This window comes from Balaenoptera musculus, chromosome 2, assembly GCF_009873245.2.
Source record: "Balaenoptera musculus isolate JJ_BM4_2016_0621 chromosome 2, mBalMus1.pri.v3, whole genome shotgun sequence".
Classification (NCBI taxonomy): Eukaryota; Metazoa; Chordata; class Mammalia; order Artiodactyla; family Balaenopteridae; genus Balaenoptera; species Balaenoptera musculus.
In genome coordinates this window covers 97,964,797-97,980,805 of record NC_045786.1, presented here as the reverse complement: position 1 = coordinate 97,980,805, position 16,009 = coordinate 97,964,797, and the positions used below count along the sequence as shown (strand labels likewise).

The window sequence follows — 16,009 nt, the reverse complement described above, 5'->3', positions numbered from 1 at the left end:
CTTTTTATTAATGAGGAAATGATTCAGGGAAGTTTAGTAATTCCACTAAGGTCAAACAATTAGTAAAGGTCACAGTTAGGAAACGATCCCACCTGTCAAATGGTTCGCATCTCCTACTTCCTCAGACCTCAATATTCCCATCTGGGAATTGGCAGTAATGTCCTTCTCTAAATAGTATGAAAGATTTCCCTGGAACCTGGATTTTAGTTCTGCCTTTGCCACTAGCTGGGTATGTTGGAACTATCGCAATCTTCCTGGATTTCTGTTCCCTCAACTATAAAATGAGCAGTAGGTGGGGAGATACATAAGATCCTTCTAACTCTAAATTCTATTGTATTTTATTGGAATTTGCCCATAATTTTAGAAATCCAAATAACACTGCATTTGTTTGATGGAATTGAATGCTTTCTTCATAGGCTCTGAAATTGACATGCCTACTCCCCCTGTCTGTCCTATTTCTGGATCTACCCACAGCCCTCCATACCTCTGTACACCTACCACCTGTCTGTCCTTGCTCATAATTTCTCTCTCTACATACTTCTCACGAGGAGAGTTAGAGGCTGGGATGGATAGATAAGATGTTTTCTCAGAGTTATAGCTACCTAGCTGGTTTAGTAACATTATATCATTATACATCACAAGGAATGAAAAAGGGGGCAGTGGGATTGCTGAGGGTTGATCACTAACTGACAGATAGCAGCCATGAGAATTTACTTTTGCCAAAGCTCTGTCTTCCTAGATATAGACATGAATAATTACACACAAGCACACACCCTCTTTACAAGTAGTTAACAATGTCACTTTCCATTAGCTACACATCTAGATTGCTGTCTCTCTTGCTTGTAAGTACATGTTTGAATAACATAATGGAAGACAACCTGTCTCCCTTTACATATCAGTTCTGATATTCACAGTTGAGAAAACTTCACCTCTTTGGATGTATTTTAAGTCAAGTATGATGGATGGCCTTGAGAGCTACAGCATAGGAACAAAAACTCATGAGAGTTTCAGGCTGAGGGTTTTTTTTTTCCCTCTTCTTCTTTTGGAGGCATAACACTCCATCACTGCTGTCAAGTGAGGGCTCAGTATGATGGGAAAATTAGAGGAGAAAGGCGGAAAGCCACTGTAATTTTGTTCCTTAGGGACTTTTATCCAAATCTGATTATATAGTATGTTTGCAAACTTCTCTTTGGAAGTTGGGGTTTGTGTGTGTGTGTGTGTGTGTGTGTGTGTGTGATAATTAAAACCAGTGCCTGGTAAATAAGGTTATTATTTTTAATGAAATGTAGTTTGTGTGTGAATTGTGGTATGAATGAGGAAATGGGTATGCTGTGAATTTTCACCTGATTTTTTTCAAAACCTAATATAGTGAATAACTGTTTTTAGTACAAATTGTAAAATAAAACTGTTGTAGCCTTTAAGTCCTCTCAGGTGAAATGGTTTAAAGTTTTTATAGGTATAGTGTTTCCGGTGGGGGCAGATGATGGAGTGTATAAGCCAGCTATTTCAACAAATAAAACCCAAATCTTGATGGTTCATAGCAAATATTTATTGTTCTCATTCATTGGTCTAAGAGTTGGCAAGGTTCACTTGATCTGATCTGGGCTCAGCTGTGTCTGGCTCCAGGCCGCAGGACTGGGTTCGGGTCTGCTCTATGTGTCTTAAGTCCAGGCTCCCTAGGACGTGCTTGTCTTGTGGTGATGGTAGAACACAAGGCAGGGTGTAAAAACACACAATACCTCTTAAGGTCTTGGCTCAGAACTGGCACACTGTCACACTGCCCACATTCAATTGGCCAAAGCCAGTCACAGGGCCAGATCCAACATCCATGGACCCAATGTCCATGGACCCGGGGAAATATACAACATCTGTGCCAGTGGGAGGAGCTACAAAGGCAACTGGAAAAGGCCTTTGGTGCATAATCACAATGTAGGAAGGAAGTGAAGACATGGGAACGATAAACCAGTGTGCCTCAGGTAGGGAGACTTATTCCATTGGGGGAAGATGAGCTATGGAGACTGCCTCCAGTTTTAAATGGCACATCACCTTTCCTTTCTGTCTGCTTCCATTGTATTGATAATTGACAGCAAAATCCTAGTCTGATGTTGTAGGTTAGCATCAGGAAGTGCAGCTCATCTGGGAAAAGCACAGACTTTCAAAGTGGTCTCGAGGTAAGTTGCCCTTCCTGTACTGTGACTGTGCTGTATGTTGTATTAACAGGTGGTCAGCTGTGGAATTAACCTGTGTGTGTATGTGTGGTCCATCAAGCTGTTGAAATGTTTTTGAGAAACAAAATAACTAATAAATATTGAAGAAAAATTAGATTTATAGTATATGCACATGAAAGGGGAGGACATGATTAAGTTGATAAGACTGTTTTAAGCTTTCCATAAAATGTTCAATGAAAATATAACACCTCAAAATGTATTTGCATCAGAAAATTAAATGACATTTGACTGTTCTGACAGAATATACTTACCTAACTTCAGGTAATTTTTATCTCTCTTTATTAAATGTATTCAGTTGAAGAGAACAGTGTGGCCACTACCTATTTTAATAGACATAGACATGTGCTTTATTTTTGACTGTTCAAAAAACTTGAGTTGGTATTATTAAAACTCTCCATTCAAAGACTTACTATAACTATATATATATATATATATATATATATAGTAAGAATACAAAAGAATATATATATTCTTTTTTATATTCTTTTGTATTATGGCTTATCATAGGATATTGAATATAGTTCTCTGTGCTATACAGTAGGACCTTGTATATCCATTCTATACGTAATAGCTTACATCTGCTAACCCCAACTTTCCACTCCTTTGTATATAGAATGGATACACAACAAGGTCCTACTGTATAGCGCAGAGAACTATATTCAATATCCTATGATAAACCATAATGCAAAAGAATATAAAAAAAGAATGTATATATATGTACATATATATACATGTTCGCTTTGCTATACAGCAGAAATTAACAGAACATTGTAAATCAACTATACTTCAATAAAAAAATTAATTAAAAAAGACTTACTTTATGAGTTTATGTCCTTTGTAATGGTGAATTTGTCCAGTGTCCTCACCTACTTTGTCTGACTTCTGAGAATAACAGTTTTGTTACTTACTTCTGCCCTTGGTCTTTCCTGTCCTAACGATCCTTCCCCAAATTACTACGCATCATGGCTTTACCTTGCGTGTTTGCTTCATAGGGATATTGTCTGGTTAAAATTAGGTATTAGAAACTGATTCTTGAAAATTAAGACTGAAGTTACTTCTTTAGAAGTAACTTCTAAACTGAAGTTACTTTTCGTCATTTCTGCCTAAACTTCACATTGTCTTTCCTCTGCATAAAGTGAGCTGGATTGCATCCCACACCTGTTCATGCAGCGGTGGACAGCCACGGCAGGCGTGTGGGTACGTTTGCACGTGCGTCTGTATTTTATCTAAGGACGCGAGATCCTTGTAACTGTGGGACTTCACCACTCTCTTATACCTAAATGATGAACTTCTACTCACCAGACAATGTGCCTTTGATGATCTAGATATCTTACCTTAGGTGTTATACAGCATGTTCTCTGTGATGTATGTAGCATGTTTTATGTTGTTTTATCAATCTGTGTAAACTGTACCCAAAGCCAGCAGCTATTCCAAAATAAAAGTGAAAAGTGGAGGGATGTGATTAGTAATTAATACATTTCTGAAGATGAGGTAGCCTGGTGAGGGTACACCATAAATTTTAAAAGGCTTATTTCCTCTTTTCTTGCCAAAGATAAACAGACATGGTCTAGGAGGGGGGATGAGCTATATAAATGGAAGTTATCTGAACAGAAATATTCTAGGAGGGGGATAAGCTTTATAAATGGAAGCTAAGAGGGGTCCGAGCTTTAATCTCTTCACCTCTTAAAGCATGGCCAGCACCGCCCTCCTCTTGGGGTCGCCATGAAGTCATAGTGGAGGAGCTTAGCAGGCTCCCTCCTCTCCGAGGTTCTTTAGGCATTAGTCCTTTTCTGTGTCTTCTGAGCAGGGGTGGGGGCACTCTGTGGCACATGAGGCCCTAAACAAAAGCCCAGGAGAAAGTCTGTCTGGAGAGAGTAGTTAGAAGGAGGCATATGGAAAGAATGAGGCCAAGTTCCTGAAAAGACCCTCATTCTAAGACATCTCGCTCAGGTGAAGAAAGAGCCTGGTTGTAACCTTCTGGAGGCCCATGTCTGCAGAGTCGATGCCCAAGGCCCTGGACCTTCATTTTCTCAGTGATCACAGCCAAGTGTTTTGTGGACAGCCTGCCAGAGGGCAACTGTAGAGACCCTGTGACCTGCATCACCTTTCAACTTTAAAGTGTGATTAGGAACCAACCCACGGAACAGGCAAACAAAAAGCAAAACCTCGGCTGTTTTCAATTTTTCTTTCTTCTGAAATGCTACTCTAATATAAAGGAGAAGCGTGTTATCCCACAGTCCTTTTGTTAGCGGACTTACTCTCAGCTCAAGTTACTTGTAAGTCAGGTGTTCAACGTGGCGGAAGTCGTTGGCTGGTTTTGGGTCCCTGCCAAAGAGACACTATTACAAGGATTAGGTGTAATAAACACCCTATCATACATCCAACAGTCATCTCTGTTGCAAAAGTGCCCTGAGCCTAAACCCTTAACTTCTGCCTGGTTGCTTAATATTTTGCCAAGGTTGCTTACCAGGAATTAGAAGAGGTCTAGGAACCTGAGAGCTCTATGGGACTTTAGAGGTCATCTCGTGGTTTCCAAACTATATTCAGGTGGAACACTGGTGGCTTGCGACGTGTTTAACGGGTGTCCCTTTAAATGGATTCTGTGGTCATGTAAGTTTGGAAAACATTATTATACAGAGCTAAGTTTCTTTAGTAAAGGACATCTCAAGGTCTTTAATATGCTAATATGAATCATGGCTCTGGGGATACGACATGTAGCTTTTCTCACACTAACTTGACCACGAAGTCCTTTTTTTTTTTTTTTTTTTTTTTGAAGTCCTTTTATTGTAGAACAGGTACCGCCATCTCGAGAATGCCAGGCAGAGGCTGTGGAATCTAGTCATTAAGAGCACGCCCTCTAATGTTGAACTGCCTGGGTTCAGTTCCTGGCTTTACCATTTACTGATCTCATGATCTTGAGCAATTCGCTTCACTTCTTTGTACTTCCGTTTCCCCAACTAAAATGGGGACGCTAATGATACCTACCTATAGAGTTATTTTTAAAACCGAAGAACGGGGCTAAGAACAGTGCCTGGCACATACTTGACTATTATCATCCTAACATAGTTCAGATAAGGACTAGCCTGATGCCCTCATTCTGGAGATGAGAAAGTGAGTTCCAAGTAGTGTACTCATGCAGTGTCACTCATTCAACACACTGACCAAGCGCCAATAGGCACTTGCATGCATCGCGCATGGCAATTCTATCCCCAGAAATGAAGATGAACTTGGGGCAGTTCCTGCCCTGGAAGAACACACACTAGTGACTTGGCTCAGGTGAGACCTTTTAGTAGTAAAGCCAACAGCCAACTTTACAGTAGTAAAGTCCAAGTCACACTCCTGACTTCCGTCCTGCAGCTCATCCTCTGATTCTGTTCTGAAAGAGAATGATCTGTAGAGCCCGATTGGTAAACAAGATAGAGGGAGCATCAAGTAATCAAGAGAAACACTTTTGGAGAAAAGCAAACTCTAAAAATATTAACTAGAAAGGCAAGTAAATGGGTGGTATGAAGTGGCCCATGTAGGAGTCCCCAGATAGGGCTGGCTTGATGTATTGGTCACCACTGTGTCACTAATGGTCTGCTCTGTTTGGTCTAGGCATCCCTTCTGAGGGCTTCCCCCGGGACTGCCTCAGTGAGCAGACAGCAGCTAAAGACCTTCCCAGCAGGGATGGAGGTGCGTGGGTCCTGGCCTACAGAGCAGGACCAGTCGGTCCATTTCTGCTCCATGAAGAAAGAGAGAAGCCCAACAGAAGCAAACTGTACTTGGATCTCCATGTAAGTAGACATCTTTGTGTTTGTGCTATGATTCTTTGCAATTGACAGAGGCTCACTTAATATGCATTTAATGTAAAGTGTGTTTGTAAAGCTGCTGAAGCTACATTTTGTGTGAGTGTCGTCTAAAAATCAATCAGTTGCAGAAAACAGTTATATATCGGTGAGCTGAAATTTGTGCACTAGAAAGTGACTGTGTTTACAGTTTATGTGAGCATTTACACAGTACTCTGCTTACATCAGTTTGCTGCCTAAACCTCATTGTGGGAGAACCCATTTGCTGCTCTTAATATAATTTTTCTAAAAATTCGAGAACATGTACTAGCTGACTGATAGGATCTGGATCCTCCAGTGAAATTCAAATAGCCTGTCTTCCACATTCCTAAACCTTTCTTTCTCTGCAGCCGCTCAAATAACAGGTGAACAATTTGGCAGGAAATCTGTGGAATAGAGGATGACCCATTAGAAAAACAGACTTCTCTTTCCCATTCATTCATGGATTCATTGACACAGGGGCCTTGACTGATCTGTACAAAGCAGTGGGCTGGGTTTTAGCTACTTCCACACCATAGGTGGCCTGATAGGATTGACCAGACTGTCACGATTGTCACCACCCTTCCTCACATCCCCATTTCCTGTCAGAGATGGGGGTGAGCATTAGGAATCTAACAGGCACTTTTTTTTTTTTGCTCTATTAACTTTAATGCCTGTTGATAGTCTTGTGTCCCTGATTTCTTTGAATGACTTACAATTCGTTATTTTCAAGCCTGGAAGTATGTTTTTGATGAGTGTGGCCTGTAAGGTTCATATGGGTAGCAATTTTCTCAAGTAACCAAGAGCAGAAGAGCCTTGCACTTTTCATAATCATAAAACCATAGTCATTGTATGTCATTTTAGAAAAGCATTTGACATCTCAGTTATTGTAAAAGGAGGTTTGGAATGAAGCTGTAAGATGTAAAATCTACAGCCCTTCATGAGATGAAATGGAAATTTGTAGTTTTTGTTTACATGCCTCTCCCGAAAAAGCAAACTGTGCATCTTGAGATGGGCTCAAAGTAAGAAGTGTAACAGCGACATCTACTGGCCAGATTAAGTTGAGTTTGCCGCAGCAGGAGGCCTGGCGTGTCACAGTGCTGAAATGGATTTTGAAAGACCACTTTCTTTTTCTTCTGTATTTTTAAAAAATGCTGGATTTATGTGTTTTTTAACACATTGACTAAACTATGTATTTCTGGTTTTCCTTTTCCTCGGTGAATTAAATTATTTCCTAATTTTACTTTATTTCAATTATAGAAATCATATACAATCCTTTTGGAAAATTTGAAATATGTAGTTAAGTTGAAAGAAAAGTAATAACTCATAATCTCAGCAACCACAGACAACTGTAAATTTTTGATAATTTTCTTTATAGTTTTCACTGTGTATGATAGATTTTCAGTGAAGAACTTTTTCAACTTATAAGTATAGATTTTATATCCTTATTACTTTCTTTTTTTTTTCTTTACCTATTACTTTTACATTGCTTGTCCATGTTGCTACAAATTCCTCCTGGATATATTTTCAATGAATGAATAATGTTCCTCTACATTGTATCTCAAAATTTATTTAATCATTTCTCTGTTATTGGATGTTAAAATTTTTTTTTTTGGCCAAGGGCACGGCATGCAGGATCTTAGTTCCCTGACCAGCTATTGAACCTGTGCCCCCTGTAGTGGAAGTGCGTAGTCCTAATCACTGGACTGCCAGGGAATTCCCTAAAGTTGTTTTTATTTTGGGATAGTACTACAATTTGGAAATAAATAGCACTACCACATATATAATTTTTCTTATACCCCTCCCCTCCAATATATAGGATAAACTTTGGTTTATTGTCTATAAATATAAGTATTTTTAGGCTTTTGAAACATATCACATAAACAAGGTCTATTTCCTGAACCAGCCTTTAATGGTGTGTGTGTGTGTTTATACACACGTATATTTAAGTATATATATTATATACAATATGTGTATAACAAATATAATATTTATATATTACATATATATGATGTATAAATATGTTTATATATACATAACCATAATTATGTATATATACATAATTTACATAAATATACAATAAAATATATATAAATATTTACATATTTCTTAGTTTTCCATTAATTATAATTTTTAAAAACTGGGGTAGTTTCTTTAGATTATTTTCTACATCAGTGGTTTTATAGCTTTGTCCCTAAGACTCCTCACCTGCAAGCCCTACCCCCTCTTCAGAAGCTACAATTTGTCTCCTGTGTTCTGAATATTGTTATTCTAAGATGTCTGCTTGGGAGGGTTCTACTGATTTAGTAAAAGTTTGCATCCTGTTACTGATCACCGCACCAGCTCGCAAGGACTTCTTTCCTCTGGGGGGCTGTGAATGCTAAGCTCAGGGAGACGTGTATTGCTGTATGATACTTTGATCAGCCTTAAATGTTGGATAGGACTGCTCGTTTTCAGATTTGAACCTGATTTGCAGTGTCATCATTAAGAAGTTACTTTTTTTTTTAACATCTTTATTGGAGTATAATTACTTTACAATGGTGTGTTAGTTTCTGCTGTATAACAAAGTGAATCAGCTATACATATACATATATCCTCATATCTCTTCCCTCTTGCATCTCCTTCCCACCCTCCCTATCCCACCCCTTTAGGTGGTCACAAAGCACCAAGCTGATCTCCCTGTGTTATGCAGCTGCTTTCCACTAGCTATCTGTTTTACATTTGGTAGTGTATATATGTCCATACCACTCTCTCACTTCGTCCCAGCTTACCCTTCCCACTCCTCGCGTCCTCAAGTCCATTCTCTACGTCTGCGTCTTTATTCCTGTCCTGCCCCTAGGTTCTTCAGAACCAATTTTTTTTTTTTTTTTTTTTTTAGATTCCATATATATGTGTTAGCATACGGTATTTGTTTTTCTCTTTCTGACTTACTTCACTCTGTGTGACAGACTCTAGGTCCATCCACCTCACTACAAATAACTCAATTTCGTTTCTTTTTATGGCTGAGTAATATTCCATTGTATATATGTGCCACATCTTCTTTATCCATTCATCTATCGATGGACACCTGGGTTGCTTCCATGTCCTGGCTATTGTAAATAGAGCTGCAATGAACATTGTGGTACGTGACTCTTTTTGAATTATGGTTTTCTCAGGGTATATGCCCAGTAGGGTGATTGCTGGGTCATATGGTAGTTCTCTTTTTAGTTTTTTAAGGTACCTCCATGCTGTTCTCCATAGTGGCTGTATCAATTTATGTTCCTACCAACAGTGCAAGAGGGTTCCCTTTTCTCCACACCCTCTCCAGCATTTATTGTTCGTAGATTTTTTGATGATGGCCATTCTGACTGGTGTGAGGTGACACCTCGTTGTAGTTTTGATTTGCACTTCTCTAATGATTAGTGATGGTGAGCATCTCTTCATGCATTTGTTGGCCATCTGTATGTCTTTTTTGGAGAAATGTCTGTTTAGGTCTTCTGCCCATTTTTGGATTGGGTTGTCTGTTGTTTTGATATTGAGCTGCATGAGCTCCTTGTAAATTTTGGAGATTAATCCTTTGTCAGTTGCTTCATTTGTAAATATTTTCTCCCATTCTGAGGGTTGTCCTTTCATCTTATTTATGTTTCCCTTTGCTGTGCAAAAGCTTTCAATTTTCATTAGGTCCCATTTGTTTATTTTTGTTTTTATTTCCATTTCTCTAGGAGATGGGTCAAAAAGGATCTTGCTGTGATTTATGTCATAGAGTGTTCTGCCTATGTTTTCCTCTAAGAGTTTTATAGTGTCTGGCCTTATATTTAGGCCTTTAATCCATTTTGAGTTTATTTTTGTGTATGATGTTAGGGCATTCTCTAATTTCATTCTTTTACATTTAGCTGTCCAGTTTTCCCAGCACCACTTATTGAAGAGGCTGTCTTTTCTCCATTGTATACTCTTGCCTCCTTTATCAAAGAGAAGGTGACCATATGTGCATAGGTTTATCTCTGGGCTTTCTTTCCTGTTCCATTGATCTATATTTCTGTTTTTGTGCCAGTACCATACTGTCTTGATTACTGTAGCTTTGTAGTATAGTCTGCAGTCAGGGAGCCTGATTCCTCCAGCTCCGTTTTTCTTTCTTAAGGTTGCTTTGGCTATTCGGGGTCTTTTGTGTTTCCATACAAAGTGTAAAATTTTTTCTTCTAGTTCTCTGAAAAATACCACTGGTAGTTTGACAGGGATTGCATTGAATCTGTAGATTGCTTTGGGTAGTATGTCATTTTCACAATGTTGATTCTTCCAATCCAAGAACATGGTATATCTCTCCATCTGTTGGTATCATCTTTAATTTCTTTCATCAGTGTCTTAAGTTTTCTGCATACAGGTGTTTTGACTACTCAGGTAGGTTTATTCCTAGGTATTTTATTCTTTTTGTTGCAATGGTAAATGGGAGGGTTTCCTTAATTTCTCTTTCAGATTTTTCATCATTAGTGTATAGGAATGCAAGAGATTTCTGTGCATTAATTTTGTATCTGGCTGCTTTACCAAATTCATTGATTAGCTCTAATCGTTTTCTGGTAGCATCTTCAGGATCTTTATGTATAGTATCATATCATCTGCAAACAGTGACAGTTTTACTTCTTCTTTTCCGATTAGATTCCTTTTATTTCTTTTTCTTCTCTGATTGCCGTGGCTAAAACTGCCAGAACTATGTTGAATAATAGTGGTGAGAGTGGCAACCTTGTCTTGTTCCTGATCTTAGTGGAAATGGTTTCAGTTTTTCACCATAGAGAATGATGTTGGTTGTGGGTTTGTCATATATGGCCTTTATTATGTTGAGGTAAGTTCCCTGTGTGCCTACTTTCTGGAGAGTTTTTATCATAAATGGGTGTTGAATTTTTTCAAAAGCTTTTTCTGCATCTATTGAGATTATCATATGGTTCTTCTCCTTCAGTTTGTTAATATGGTGTATCACATTGATTGATTTATGTATATTAAAGAATCCTTGCATTCCTGGGATAAACCCCACTTTATCATGGTATATGATACATTTAATGTGCTGTTGGATTCTGTTTGCTAGTATTTTGTTGAGGATTTTTGCATCTATGTTCATCAGTGATATTGACCTGTAGTTCTCTTTTTTTGTGACAGGTTTGCTTTTGGTATCAGGGTGATGGTGGCCTCGTAGAATGAGTTTGGCGTGTTCCTCTCTCTGCTATAATTTGGAACAGTTTGAGAAGGATAGGTGTTAGCTCTTCTCTAAATGTTTCATAGAATTTGCCTGTGAAGCCATCTGGTCATGGGCTTTTGTTTGTTGCAAGATTTTAAATCACAGTTTCAATTTCAGTGCTTGTGATTGGTCTGTTTATATTTTCTATTTATTCCTGGTTCAGTCTCAGAAGGTTGTGCTTGTCTAAGAATTTGTCCATTTCTTCCAGGTTGTCCATTTTTTTGGCATATGGTTGCTTGTAGTAATCTCTCATGATCCTATGTATTTCTGCAGTGTCAGTTGTTACTTCTTTTTCATACCTAATTCTTTTGATTTGATTCTTATCCCTTTTTTTCTTGATGAGTCTGGCTAATGGTTTATCAATTTTGTTTATTTTCTCAAAAAATCAGCTTTTAGTTTTATTGATCTTTGCTATCGTTTCCTTTATTTCTTTTTCTTTTATTTCTGATCTGATCTTTATGATTTCTTTCCTTCTGCTAACTTTGGGGTTTTTTTGTTCTTTCTCTAATTGATTTAGGTGTAAGGTTAGGTTGTTTATTTGAGATGTTTCTTGTTTCTTGAGGTAGGATTATATTGCTATAAACTTCCCTTTTAGAGCTGCTTTTGCTGTATCCCATAGGTTTTTGGCCATCGTGTTTTCATTGTCATTTGTTTCTAGGTATTTTTTGATTTCCTCTTTGATTTCTTCAGTGATCTCTTGGTTATTAAGTAGTGTATTGTTTCGTCTCCATGTGTTTGTAGTTTTTACAGATTTTTTCCTGTAATTGATATCTAGTCTCATAGCGTTGTGGTCGGAAAAGATACTTGATACAATTTCAATTTTCTTAAGTTTACCAAGGCTTGATTTGTGACCCAAGATATGATCTATCCTGGAGAATGTTCCTCATATGAGCACCTGAGAAGAAAGTATATTCTGTTGTTTTTGGATGGAATGTCCTATAAATATCAATTAAGTCCATCTTGTCTAATGTGTCATTTAAAGCTTGTGTTTCCTTATTTACTTTCATTCTGGATGATCTGTCCATTGATGAAAGTGGGGTGTTTAAGTCCCCTACTATGATTGTGTAACTGTCGATTTCCCCTTTTATGGCTGTTAGCATTTGCCTTATGTATTGAGATGCTTCTATTTTGGGAGCATATATATTTATAATTGTTATATCTTCTTCTTGGATTGATCCCTTGATCATTATATAGTGTCCTTCTTTGTCTCTTGTAATAGTCTTTATTTTAAAGTCTATTTTGTCTTATATGAGAATTGCTACTCCAGCTTTCTTTTGATTTCCATTTGCATGGAATATCTTTTTCCATCCCCTCACTTTCAGTCTGTATGTGTCCCTAGGTCTGAAGTGGGTCTCTTGTAGACAGCGTATATACAGGTCTTCTTTTTGTATCCATTCAGCCAGTCTATGTCTTTTGGTTGGAGCATTTAATCCATTTACATTTAAGGTAATTATCGATATGTATGTTCCTATTACCATTTTCTTAATTGTTTTGGGTTTGTTTTTGTAGGTTTTTTCCTTCTCTTGTGTTTCCTGCCTAGAGAAGTTCCTTTAGCATTTGTTGTAAAGCTGGTTTGGTGGTGCTGAATTCTCCTAACTTTTGCTTGTCTGTTAAGGTTTTAATTTCTCCATCTAATCTGAATGAGATCCTTGCAGGGTAAAGTAATCTTGGTTGTAGGTTTTTCTCTTTCATGACTTTAAATATGTCCTGCCACTCCGTTCTGGCTTGCAGAGTTTGTGCTGAAAGATCAGGTGTTAACCTTAAGGGGATTCCCTTGTATGTTATTTGTTGCTTTTCCCTTGCTGCTTTTAATATTTTTTCTTTGTATTTAATTTTTGATAGTTTGATTAATATGTGTCTTGGGGTGTTTCTCCTTGGATTTATCCTTTATGGGACTCTCTGTGCTTCCTGGACTTGATTGACTGTTTCCTTTTCTATGTTAGGGAAATTTTCAACTATAATCTCTTCAAATATTTTCTCAGACCCTTTCTTTTTCTCTTCTTTTTCTGGAACCCCTATAATTCGAATGTTGGTGTGTTTAATGTTGTCCCAGAAGTCTCTGAGACTGTCCCCAATTCTTTTCATTCTTTTTTCTTTATTCTGCTCTGTGGTAGCTATTTCCACTATTCTATCTTCCAGGTCACTTATCTGTTCTTCTGCCTCAGTTAATCTGCTATTGATTCCTTCTAGAGAATTTTAAATTTCATTTATTGTGTTTTTCATCATTGTTTGTTTGCTCTTTAGTTCTTCTGTGTCCTTGTTAAACCTTTCTTGTATTTTCTCCATTCTATTTCCAAGCTTTTGGATCATCTTTACTATCATTACTCTGAATTCTTTTTCATGTAGACTGCCTATTTCCTCTTCATATGTTTGGTCTGGTGGGCTTTTACCTTGCTCCTTCATCTGCTGCATATTTCTCTGTCTTCCTATTTTGCTTAACTTACTGTGTTTGGGGGTCTCCTTTTCACAGGCTTCAGGTTCGTAGTTCCTGTTGTTTCTGGTGTCTGCCCTCAGTGGGTAAGGTTGGTTCAGTGGGTTGTGTAGGCTTCCTGGTAGAGGGGACTGGTGCCTGTGTTCTGGTGCGTGGGGCTGGATCTTGTCTTTCTAGTGGGCAGGGCTCTGCCTGATGGTGTGTTTTGGGCTGTCTGTGAACTTGTATGATTTTAGGCAGCCTCTCTGCTAATGGGTGGGGTTGTGTTCCTGTCTTGCTAGTTATTTGGAATGGGGTGTCCAGCACTGGAGCTTGCTGGTTGTTGAGTGGAGCTGGGTCTTAGTGTTGAGATGGAGGTCTCTGGGAGAGCTCTTGCTGATTGATATTATATGGGGCCAGGAGGTCTCTGGTGGTCCAATGTCCTGGACTCGGCTCTCCCACCTCAGAGGCTCAGGCCTGACACCAGCCCGGAGCACCAAGACCCTGTCAGCCACATGGCTCAGAAGAAAAGGGAGAAAAAAAGAAAGAAAATAGTAAATAAATAAATTAATTAAATAATTAAAAATTTAAAAATTAGTAAAATAAAAACATTAAAAAGTAATAAAAAAAAAAGAGAGCAACCAAACCAATAAACAAATCCACCAGTGATAACAATTGCTAAAAACTATACTAAGATAAACATAAAAATCAGAAACAAGTCAGCTGCAGACAGCAAACCCCACATCTACAGTTGCTCCCAAAGTCCACCACCTCAATTTTGGGTTGATTCATTGTCTATTCAGGTATTCCACAGATGCAGTGTACCTCAAGTTGATTGTGGGGATTTAATCCACTGCTCCTGAGGCTGCACGGAGAAATTTAACTTTCTCTTCTTTGTTTGCACAGCTCCCGGGGTTCAGCTTTGGATGTTGCCCCACCTCTGCGCGTAGGTTGCCCTCAGGCTTCTGTTCCCACCCAGACAGGACGGGTTTAAAGCAGCAGCTGATAGGGGGCTCTGGCTCACTCAGGCCCGGGGGGAGGGAGGGGTATGGTAGTTATAATTGGAATGCGGGGCGAGCCTGTGGTGGCAGAGGCCAGCATGACTTTGCAACTGCCTGAGGTGCGCCAAGTGTTCTCCTGGGGAAGTTGTCCCTGGATCACAGGACCCTGGCAGTGGCGGGCTGCACAGGCTCCCGAGAGTGGAGGTGTGGAGAGTGACCTGTGCTTGCACACAGGCTTCTTGGTGGCGCAGCAGCAGCGTTAGCGTTTCATGCCCGTTTCTGGGGTCTGAGCTGATAGCCGCAGCTCACGCCCGTCTCTGGAGCTCGTTTAGGCGGTGCTCCAAATCCCCTCTCCTCCTGCACCCCAAAACAATGGTCTCTTGCCTCTTAGGCAGTTCCAGGCTTTTTCCCGGACTCCCTCCCGGCTAGCTGTGGCGCTCTAGCCCCCTTCAGGCTGTGTTCATGCCGCCAACTCCAGTCCTCTTCCTGGGATCTGACCTGCGAAGCCGGAGCCTCCGCTCCCAGCCCCCACCTGCCCCAGCAGGTGAGCAGACAAACCTCTCGGGCTGGTGAGTGCTGGTCGGCACCGATCCTCTGTGTGGGAATCTCTCTGCTTTGCCCTCTGCACCTCGTTGCTGCACTCTCCTCTGTAGCTCCTTAGCTTCCCCCCCTTCCTCCCCCGTCTCTGCCAGGGAAGGGGCTTCCTAGTGTGTGGAAACCTTTCCTCCTTCACAGCTCCCTCCCAGAGGTACAGGTTCTGGCCCTATTCTTTTGTCTCTGCTTTTTCTTTTTGCTTTTGCCCTACCCAGGTACGTGGGGGAGTTTCTTGCCTTTTGGGAAGTCTGAGGTCTGCTGCCAGCGTTCAGTAGGTGTTCTGTAGGAGTTGTTACACATATAGATGTATTTTTGATGTATTTGTGGGGAGGAAGGTGATCTCCACATCTTACTTCTCCACCATCTTGAAGGTCCACCCAAGATGTTACTTTAATCAGTCTTTTTCTGTGGATATGCAGTATTTCATTAGTATGTAGGGGTGATAGCTAAAACACTTAATAATTGGTGGGAATTTGGCATCCACAAATTGGAATGGCCCCAGGCATTAGGGCTGAGGCTGCTATTAAGGCCCCTTATTTAGCTGTGCATTAATTTTTATTTAGTTATTTATTTATTTTTGTCAAGAGCCAGAGAGGAAATATTTTAGGCTTTGGGACCATACAGTCGCTGTTGCAACCACTCAACCCTGTTAACAAAAGCAGCCGTAGAGAATACATACATGAATAAGTGTGCCTGTGTTCCCATAAAAGTGTATAGACACTGAAATTTGAATTTCATATTATTTTCACCTATCAAAAATATTATTC

General features: G+C 39.5%; 1 protein-coding gene across 1 annotated transcript in view; it reads left to right on the top strand.

Moving 5' to 3' along the window:
• The window catches only part of FMN1 (formin 1), a 420,519-nt gene that overhangs the window by 72,792 nt on the left and 331,718 nt on the right, over window positions 1–16,009 (top strand). The window contains exon 2 of the mRNA XM_036844040.1: window positions 5,826–6,004. Within this exon, the coding sequence (XP_036699935.1) occupies window positions 5,826–6,004 (179 nt within the window). The remainder of the gene's footprint in view (window positions 1–5,825; window positions 6,005–16,009) is intronic.